This window comes from Trichomonas vaginalis, chromosome IV, assembly GCF_026262505.1.
Source record: "Trichomonas vaginalis G3 chromosome IV, whole genome shotgun sequence".
NCBI classification, from domain to species: domain Eukaryota; phylum Parabasalia; order Trichomonadida; family Trichomonadidae; genus Trichomonas; species Trichomonas vaginalis.
The window spans coordinates 23,833,694-23,844,426 of NC_067206.1; the positions used below are offsets into that span (position 1 = coordinate 23,833,694).

At 30.8% G+C, this 10,733-nt stretch overlaps 1 protein-coding gene and 1 non-coding gene across 2 annotated transcripts, besides 9 other annotated features; one reads left to right on the top strand and one right to left on the bottom strand.

Annotated features, from left to right (window-relative positions):
- Positions 1 to 760: a mobile genetic element.
- Positions 731 to 760: a terminal%2Cinverted (terminal inverted repeat of MuDR-3_TvMULE3 transposon ID:TVAGG3_0156290).
- Positions 761 to 2,998: 2,238 nt separating this feature from the next.
- On the bottom strand, positions 2,999 to 3,069 carry TVAGG3_0156300. Its single transcript has one exon. It is a non-coding gene; the product is annotated as a tRNA-Gly (tRNA).
- A 177-nt stretch (positions 3,070 to 3,246) lies between these two features.
- Positions 3,247 to 4,437, top strand: TVAGG3_0156310 (FMN binding; the record flags this gene model as incomplete). Its single annotated transcript, XM_001330309.2, has 1 exon — positions 3,247 to 4,389. One exon carries the CDS (start codon positions 3,247 to 3,249, stop codon positions 4,387 to 4,389), a length of 1,143 nt encoding a protein of 380 aa, XP_001330344.1.
- Positions 4,438 to 4,824: 387 nt separating this feature from the next.
- Positions 4,825 to 6,211: a mobile genetic element.
- A 666-nt stretch (positions 6,212 to 6,877) lies between these two features.
- Positions 6,878 to 7,083: a mobile genetic element.
- A 181-nt stretch (positions 7,084 to 7,264) lies between these two features.
- Positions 7,265 to 7,495: a mobile genetic element.
- An 8-nt stretch (positions 7,496 to 7,503) lies between these two features.
- Positions 7,504 to 9,712: a mobile genetic element.
- Positions 8,895 to 9,712: a terminal%2Cinverted (terminal inverted repeat of Phantom-3 transposon ID:TVAGG3_0156360).
- A 3-nt stretch (positions 9,713 to 9,715) lies between these two features.
- Positions 9,716 to 9,856: a mobile genetic element.
- A 106-nt stretch (positions 9,857 to 9,962) lies between these two features.
- Positions 9,963 to 10,733: part of a mobile genetic element that runs on past the window's edge.

Genomic DNA, 10,733 nt, shown 5'->3' on the forward strand with positions numbered 1-10,733 from the left:
TTTGAATCAAAATCTTAGACCTAAGCCGCTCGATTCGCTCGCGGCTTCCGCGAATTACAGATCAGCAAAGATTTGAATCAAAATCTTCGAACTAAGCCGATCGCTTCGCTCGCGGCTTTCTTTATTATTTTAAATTTGCATATTTCCATCAAAGTTCATAAGGTAAAAAATTTCGTTTATTTTTACTAAGAAAAAAAAGGTTTTTGATAATAAATTTATTTTATTTCGAAAAAGTAGCAATAATCGTAAAAGGGTATTGATAGGCTTGCTAAAGTAACTAATTTTAGCTGTCAAATACTTTTGTATTTTGAAGTAAATTAGTATAAATTTGTTTTTACTTTTATTTCGAAAAAGTAGCAATAATCGTAAAAGGGTATTGATAGGCTTGCTAAAGTAACTAATTTTAGCTGTCAAATACTTTTGTATTTTGAAGTAAATTAGTATAAATTTGTTTTTACTTTTATTTCGAAAAAGTAACAATAATCGTAAAAGGGTATTGATAGGCTTGCTAAAGTAACTAATTTTAGCTGTCAAATACTTTTGTATTTTGAAGTAAATTAGTATAAATTTGATATTATTTTAACTCCCTTTGAAAACTCAATTTTCCATACAGAGGGAACGGAATAGCATCCAATATTCCCTGAGAATGGTTGCGCATTCTCAGTTCCCTCTATATTTCGAACGAAGCTCTCATCGGTCTTTTTTTTTAATACTAAACGTTTTTTTTCCCTGTCACTTTTAGCTAAAATTTGGGTTTGCCGTTGGAAATGGGTGATACATAGCTTAACTCATAAATCATTCAGGCAAAGGTTCTCTTAATTTTAAGAGAAACAGTATTCTTCCAAGTGTTGAACATCAATCATTTCCCAGAGAGTTCCAATCCCTTTTATAAAGTTCTTAAATCTAGACTAAGATCTAAGTATATCCCAATAAAATCGAGTTTAGCAGAATAATATAATTATTAAAAATGTAAAATGTTTATTTATTCTCTCCTATATGGATAGCATACTTTATTGTAGGCACTCTTATTTAAACAGACAAAATGAAGTGACCTACCCATTTTTTCAGAGAAAATTGTATATGATTTATCAGAGGCATATGTTCAGCGCAATAATACTATTTTATATTTGACTGTTCATCAAAGATTGAAACATTGCGATGTTATTTTGATACACATTTACAATGGAATAATTTTAAAAGTACTGATGCACAGAATACTTCGTACTTCAAGAATCAGACCATTATAGCGAGTTAAAAGGCCTTTGATGTTGGTAATTCTATATATTCCGCATGAGAATATCATTTTTCTCACAGTAAAAAATATAATAATTGTCACTTTTCTCGAATAACGAGAAATGGATCAACTTCAATTATTCAAGGTTCAAAAGAGAAAGAAGATATTTTAATGCTCAGAGAGTCATTCAAACAGTTAGGGAAACTAGAAGAAGAATGCACTCAAGAATTATCTAATTTTCAAAGAGAGAATTTCATAGCACATGAAGAGTTTCGAGCTATTGCTGCTTCTATTTTTGACTCAATAGAATCATTTAGTAACTCCATTAATCAGGAATTAGACAAATTACAGTTAAAAATCAATCAACTTGAAACAATCGCAATGCATGCATTTAACATTCATTCTAAACAAGTTATTTGCACTCCAGGAGCAAGCCATATTGCTTGTTCTGCAAAATACATTTATATCGCTCAAATTGATGGGTTATTTCAGCTTATGATCAAACAAATTACAGTCTTGTACATCAAACAGACCATAGATATTACGATTCCTATAGCCAATTCGGAAAAAATTACTTGTTTTGTATATACGCAACAATTACTTGTTGGCTTCTTTAATGGCATGGTATTAATGGTTTCAGATGACCTCAAAACATTTAAACAGCTCAATTACATTACTCATTCTATTTCAGCTATTCACCAATTCCAAGAAGTGGTTATTGTTGGGCCACGAACGGTTTAGTCGTTTTATGGAATGCAAATACGCTAGAAAGACTAATGATATACGCAGGACATAGACTTGCAATTGCTTCTATCATTGATGACGGGACTGATATTTATATTGCCGGGAGAACAGGAATTGTTACTAAACACAATAAACTATGTCAAAAAGAACTCGAAAAGCTACAAATAGGAAAGTTTTTATTACAATTACTTTCAATTAAGGAACAACATTTGCATCTATCACAGATTCTTTACTTGTATGGGATGGAAAGCATATAATTAAGACATTTAATGCTATTGATATCGGAACAAATCCAATTGCTTGCATGAAACCACCTGAATTATTATTACTTGGAAATCGTCAATCAACTGAACTCAAACTTATATTCTTAGAGTCCCTTTTGTTCCCTAAAACTGTAACAGTACTCGATAAGCCACCAATTGGAATGATTCACTTCGGATCTGTTTTTTATGTTCTTACAAAGGGAGGACATGTTTACGTGATTCAGCCAGGCCAATAAATAAATCTGTTTTTATATTTAACTCTAAATTCTAGTAATATAAGGTGAGTACTTTCCGAGACTCATTTTGACACATTTTTTCCCCTTTCAAAGTTTTTGACATTTTTGGTCAAAAAGTATTCAATTTTCCTATCATACGACTTTTTGTTTGTCAAATTAACACTTTTGTATACTTTTTTTACGGCCGCTTTAGCGCCCAAAAAGTATATAAAATTGGAATTATCTTGATTATGATTATTTTTGCTTCTAATGCCGAACAGCATTTGAATCAAAAATAATCATAGTATAGATAATTTAAATTTGTTTTTTATTTAACTCTAAATTCTTGTAAAACATAATGGATAACTTATATTCAATTTTCCTCTCAAACGACTTTTTTGTCAGTTACTTCTTGAATTTGTTTTTTATTTAACTCTAAATTCTAGTAAAACATATTGGATAACTCCTACTCAATTTTCTTCTCAAACATTCATTGATAATCAATAATACATCTGATTAGAAAAAATAAATTGAAAAATAATTGCACCGCCCGGGAATCGAACCCGGACCCCCACCTTGGCAAGGTGAAATTCTACCATTAGACCAGCGGTGCTATACATTAAAAGTGTTTGATTATGACTTTAGAAATGAATTTCCACAAAAAAGTTGATGTGTGATACAGAAATCCATTTCGTTTGAAATTCAAACAGCTAATGAATTTACACATCATTTAAACTATCAGATATACGATTTTAACCAACATTTGAATAAAACAATCAGAACTAATTGAATGAGAGCAAATTCTGTTCTCTTTACTCCTCTTCAATGCGGTCCAATGCTTTTGAAAAACCGCTTCATGAGATCTCCAACATGGGAGGGCCTTTGTGATGATAATGGTTTTCCAACAAAGAAGCTCCTTGATATGATGGTAAATCTTGCAAAAGGAGGAACAGGTTTGATCATTCCTGGATACATGTATCCAATTGCTCATGGCAAGGCAGCACCTCGTCAAGCAGGTATATTATCAAAACAACATGCCGAAGCTTGGAAATCAACAATCGAGAAAATTCATAGTTACGGAGCGAAAATCGTCTTCCAAATCGGTCATGGTGGAATTAGATGCAATCCAACTTTAATTGGCCGCGAACCAATTGGTTGCTCACCACTTTTACCAAATACCCACGAAATGACTGATCTTCAGATCGATGAAACAATTGAAGCATTTGCAAAAGCATCTAAATACCTCGAAAATGTTGGTGCCGATGGTGTCCAAATCCATGCTGCGCACGGATATCTTGTTTCTGCCTTCCTTTCTCCTCTTCTTAACAAGCGTAAAGACAAATGGGGCGGCATCATCGAAAATCGTACTCGCTTCTTAAACGAACTTACATGGGCCATCAGATCTCAAGCCAAAGATTCATTTGCACTTGGCATTAAGATTAATGGCTCCGATTGTATCGAAGGCGGTGTTACACCAGGCATGTGTGCCGAAAACCTTTCTCTTTCCCCCGCATTCGACTTTGTTGAAATTTCATGCGGCCTTGGACCAAAACATTGGACAACAAGGGCCAACATGAACATCGAAACAATCAGGAAGAACCACAAGAACCCAGAACAGCTTATCAAACAATACCACGAATTCTGTGATGGAGTTCCTTTCAAAAAAGGTTATAATTTGGAAGCTGCTCAGTTTGTTAAGTCATCTATCCCAGACCTTAACGTTGCTGCTGTCGGAGGATGGCAGACATTCGCTGCAATGGAAGATGCAGTCAAAAGCGGCAAAATTGATTTCATTTCACTCTCAAGACCATTCCTTAGGGAACCAAACTTGGTCAATAAGCTGTACGAAGGTGGTGAAATGAGCCGCGACCACTGCTCCCTTTGCAACGAAAATAGAGTTGATAGAATTCACTGCCAGAACTTTAAGAAGTAATATTCTTAAATATACATTCATTATACAATTCATATATAAACATTTCAAATTTTAAAACAATTTTATTGATTTTGAAATAGAAATTCCTAAAAGAAGTGCCTCCACTCTGAATATTGGAGTATTTGGCTTGATACTTAACAGGTAAACACTAATCTAGTAGGTGATAGTAAAAGCCTAACTAAGGCTTGTATTACCCTCACCTTCACCGGAATTAGATATGAAATTCACTGGTTAAAAGCAAAATACAGAAAACGCCAAAAGCACGAGCATTTAATAGTAGCTTGTATAACGAATTACACATTTAGAATCTATGATATACAAAGAATTTATTTTCCCATATTTTTTGGCCAAAAAACTCAAAATTGAGAGTGGAGGCACTTCTCTCCTAAAAATTACCTGAAATCCTGAAGATTTTTAGTCTCTTGGAATTTCAAGGAGTAGGTGACAAAAGTGCATACTCTTAAATTAACCTTAAATGTTGATTTTTCGATATTTTCAGTATTAACCTTATTGTAAATTTTTCCGGTGATAAATTTATCACACTGAGGTTATTTTTCCGGTGAGATTTTTAACCTTGATTTAATGAAATTAATATATATAAATTTTATTATTTTTAATTTCGAATGAGTATAATAAAATATTTTTTATGTGTTTTTGTTTTTGATGTGATTTGAATTTTGTTAACTCTTTTCAAAATCACTTCATTTTTATGATTTCGGTGGACTTAGAGGAGCTTATTGCTTTTGGTATTAAACAGGAAGTCAAGGGCGGTGTCCCATACAGAAGAAGAACGGGATCTCCAAAGCAATATGTCACTTATTCATGTTCGTATCCCCTATGCAAGGCAAAATTTAGGGTTGAAGAACAAAATGGAGTGTTTACTATAAGCAAAGTTAATGAAGAACATTGCCATCATATAGGAGTTGAAATGGGTTCACATTACGCGAGTAAATTTTATCAAAAATGGATCGAACTTTATATTAAAAACGGTTGGAAAGCAATTTCTTGCTCAAAAAGCATTTTTTATAAGTTCGGAATTGATACGAATAAAAAAGAAACGATGAAAATTTTCGCGCAGTCTACTGATGCTTTAAAGCACAAATTTTATCGCCTTGATGAGATTATTGCACAAGATTATCAAACGATCCTTACACTTCTTTGGAAGCATTTTTGAATAATTTACAGGAAGAGTGCCCAGATGATCTCGTTCATAATTACAATGGAGATTTTTCCGAGTTTACAATCATATATGCACCTTTTGCTGCAAAAGAATTGGTGCATAGCATTGATAACCATCTCCACGTCGATTCCACTCATTCTTTAATTAAAGGAAAGATCCAATTGTTTGCAGTAACAATGAAAACAAGTCAAAACACAATTTTCCCCTTTTGCTATTTTTTAGTGAACCCTCAGACATCTGAAAAAATTCAAGAATGTTTGGTGAAATTCTGTGAGTTTGCGCACCTGGATCCACAGCATTGGAGCGCTGACTGTGCGCTAAACATTGCTCGCGCAATTGAGGACGGATTTCCTCTTGCGCAGCTCAGTTGGTGCGCTGTGCATGTTTTACGCGCATGTGCAAAAGTTGGAAGCTATTTTGACAATCCACAGAATTTTGAGAACTTCTATTTAGCAATGGACTTTTTGACATTACGTGCAGATGCAACGAATGCAGAAAAGCTGGCTGAAGAGTCTGATGAAACATATGAGTTCTTGACAACAATGTTAGAAGAAGAAGAACCGCGCGCTTTGAAGTATTTCGATAAACAATGGAGAAGAACCAAAGAACATTGGATGATGTTATATCGTGGAGAAGGTGATTTATCTCATACCGAAATGGCTCACCAAAAAGGTGACATTTTTGGCGCCAATAATTTGATTTTTCTGATTCTTTCTATTTAGATATATTTATTTAATATTCATATTCCTTTATATTGCCTCATATTATTTCCCATTTTTAATCATATTATACAAATCTTTAATAATTTTTAATGTTTTGAGCTTCAAAATCTTGTTCTAACTATTTTCATTCATATATCCTAGAAAAAATTAAAAAGTTTTTTAGAAATAAAAATGTTTGTATGTAAAGTATTGAAAATATTCTAGATGAGAAGACATTCTCCAGAAGAGATTGATATTGATTGGCTTTGTGAAGCCATCACAAAATCAAATAATGGAGTTAAGTTAACTGATATTTGCGCGAAAGCTAAAATAAATCATGAAGGCAGAATTATATATAATCATACTATCTTAAAGTATTCCTAGAAATTTCCAAAATTAACCGAAATATAACTGTACAGAATTACTATTTTCGAGATAAAATTCATATGGAAATACTAATTCATAACGCTTTATGTTATATAAAATTTAATTATAAAAATTTCAAAATAAATCAAATTTAACACAATGAATATAACTGCAATTGAGGTTTTTGACGATTGATTCTTACGAGAAGTTTTCCAAACTTTGAGTTAATGTCAAGACATTAACTCAAAGTTTGGAAGTCTAATAAGGGGAATTGTAGGCTATGAGGTACTGATTATATATCAGTGCCTCATAACCTGCAATTCCCATTAGAAATCGGAGAACTTTGTCCGCATAACTTATGATGCGGACAAAGTTTCTCCCATTTCTACTTAGAATGAAAGGGCAAGAGGTATATAGGTACACTATATATCTCTTGCCCTTTCCTTCTTACCTAAAGACTTCCAATCTTATTTTTTCCCCCAATTTTCCCCTAAATTTAAATCTTATATAATATAAATAAAATGCATAATATCAATCACAAAAATTCATGTTTATTTTTTTAATTAAAATTGCCGCGCAATTTAAGGTTTTCTGTCACTTTTTTTGTTAGCCATTTCGGTACGAAACAGTGGAGAAGGTGATTCCACGAATAACATTGCGGAATCACACTTTCATCAATTAAAGCAAACATTTTTCTTGGGTAAGAAAAATGAGCGCATTGATGACATCGTCATAACTCTCATCACTGTTGTGATTCCAAATGCGATTATTAAGGTTCAAGTCGCTAATGTTTTGAATGAAGATAGAGCAGTAAGAATTCTTACAAGGGCAGGTAATCAGATTGTTGAGCAAAGAGCTTATCTTCTTGAGAACTAAGCATCTCATCATATATTTAAATCGATAAAAATATTAAATAATAGTTGAATAGTATAACAACGTGAAATTATGGCTGAATCTACAGAAAAAATGAACATATTTGACATTTTTGAAAATTCATACGTTAGATGGTGACAGACTCATAAACTATACTTTAGCTAAGATTGATATATGGTTTCAACAACACATGGTTAAAATTGTAAAAATATTTTAGATTTCAAAAAGATATATATGGTAATATAATGGAACAAAGTCAACAAATAGCATGTTAAATATGTTATAATTAACTTTTTATTAGATCCAATAGTAGATATCGAATGGTTTCCAGCTTTATGGTTAAATATTTTCTTTTCGAGCTTCTCTTTAACTGTTGTATTAAGGTTGTAAATTTTTGATGCTAGAAACTATGGAATCTTCTTTGCTGCTGCATTTTTCTTGAGAGTTCTTGCAATTTCGAATAGATCTGCGCATTGTATGAAATTGAGGCTTTAAAATATCTTGAAAACAGAATAGGACTGCTTTTCCAAAGGAATGCTTACTTGTAAATCAGAGAGTTTCAAAATTGAGAGCAAGATTATCATCATAACTTTCGATTTTGCTGCGAAAAAGGAAGACAAGTAATTAACAAATCATTTACTGTTGTTCATCAAAAGAGAAAACTTTGATAACAACTAATGATGATAAAATCAAGCTATCTTTTAATATTTTAAATTGATAAGACATTCAAAATATTTGAATGGTTTAAAATATTTTCTTTTAATTTCTATAAGATATTATCATGATTATATAATAAAATTTAAATTTTTATTCAAAAAGGCAATATTTCAAACTTTTAATTTCAAAAATCTTAATTCTGCAATAAGTGTATTTAATTGTAGCAAATTTAATGATCCTTCGTCATGCTTAGCAATTTGGAACTCATAAATCAATGATTTCTTCAAGTAAAATTCTGCATTATTTCAAAAGTCAATAATTCTCTAGTAACTTTTCTTCAAACCCTAACCATTATATTATATGTATAATGGAGAATAATTGCAAAGAAAGATAGCCGAATTTACTGGGTAGTTCTTGTGATGCGAAATAATTGCAAATTAACACATAGTTTTAACAGCATCAATCTCTTTTTGCTCTCATTTAAATGCATTCGCACACTTTAATTTGAAATATAAGAGTTTTGGAAATTATCAAATTTATCTGCTCAAATACTATAGATCTTCATAAGTGTTAATAGAATCACCAGCCTTACATATAGTGTTTAATATAATGATGCACATCATACTGGGATTTATTCCTTATTCATCTAGTTATTATAAGATTTACAACCCCATGAAAATTTAAAATTTTGTCAAAAATAGTGAATGTACCTTTTTTCTAACACAACTATCAATAAATTGTAATATCATTATACTATATATTAATATGATTTTTTATAGAAAAGCTTTATTTTTTTCTCAATTTTTAATTTCATTTCAGTCTCTAAACTTTCTTACTATGTAAAAACGTATTATTATAGTAATAAAATAAAATACATGTTTATTCGATCGCGTATTTCAAAAAAAATAAAATTACTTATATAAAAAGATTCTCTTTAGTCAACTTTCTTTTTGAATCTCTAATAAGTTTTTACTGTTGCTTCTATATATTAAGTATTGATTCTTGTAGTAAAGAAAATCCGGAACGTTTATTTATTAGAATACTCGAACTTTGACTTACATATTACTAATTGTAATTATTTTCAAGAGCTATTTCTATTACTCCTACTTGTTCGGCTTAAAATCTGCTATATTGTTAAGATAAACTAAGTCTAAATTTTGAACCATTTTTTGAAGTTTAAAGTGTAATACATATCGATTTTTTATCCGAATTTAAGAATTGCTTCAAAGTTTTAGCGTGAAATCGTGCATTTTTTCTAATGAAATTGTTATTATAAGATAAGCAATCTGAGTTTTTTTGAATAATATGTCACTACACATGATAGAGCGTTACGTGCTGAAAAGTTACGCTTCGTTCTGAAAGTGGTAATGAAGTTTTATTAGAATTCATCAAAAAAACGTATGAAAATAATCGTATGTCAAAATGTGAGCACTTCTCAAAATTTGCTCACATTTTGATTATTTTTGTGAGATCTTCCTCACAATTTTTTGACAAACGTACAAAAAAGTGCCAAAATGTGAGCAAATGTGAGCAATTTTTATATCTCCAAAAATTAAGTAAGTTTGTTTCTAAGATGTCTTATTGAAAAACAGATTTGTCTGATCACAAGCACTTAAGACTTTTATAACAATAGAAATGTGTTTATGATATTGAAATAGTCAAATTACAATTTTTTTTCTAAGATGTCTTAAGGATGGGCACTCATAGGCTCCTGACAGCATAAAAATGTTATTATCTCACAATCTAAAAGGAATCATAGGAATCTACAACTATATCTATATTGTTGGAAGACTTCTTAATGTATCGGTTAGGGTTTGAAGAAAAGTTACTAGAGAATTATTGACTTTTGAAATAATGCAGAATTTTACTTGAAGAAATCATTGATTTATGAGTTCCAAATTGCTAAGCATGACGAAGGATCATTAAATTTGCTACAATTAAATACACTTATTGCAGAATTAAGATTTTTGAAATTAAAAGTTTGAAATATTGCCTTTTTGAATAAAAATTTAAATTTTATTATATAATCATGATAATATCTTATAGAAATTAAAAGAAAATATTTTAAACCATTCAAATATTTTGAATGTCTTATCAATTTAAAATATTAAAAGATAGCTTGATTTATCATCATTAGTTGTTATCAAAGTTTTTTCTTTTGATGAACAACAGTAAATGATTTGTTAATTACTTGTCTTCCTTTTTCGCAGCAAAATCGAAAGTTATGATGATAATCTTGCTCTCAATTTTGAAACTCTCTGATTTACAAGTAAGCATTCCTTTTGGAAAAGCAGTCCTATTCTGTTTTCAAGATATTTTAAAGCCTCAATTTCATACAATGCGCAGATCTATTCGAAATTGCAAGAACTCTCAAGAAAAATGCAGCGCAAAGAAGATTCCATAGTTTCTAGCATCAAAAATTTACAACCTTAATACAACAGTTAAAGAGAAGCTCGAAAAGAAAATATTTAACCATAAAGCTGGAAACCATTCGATATCTACTATTGGATCTAATAAAAAGTTAATTATAACATATTTAACATGCTATTTGTTGACTTTGTTCCATT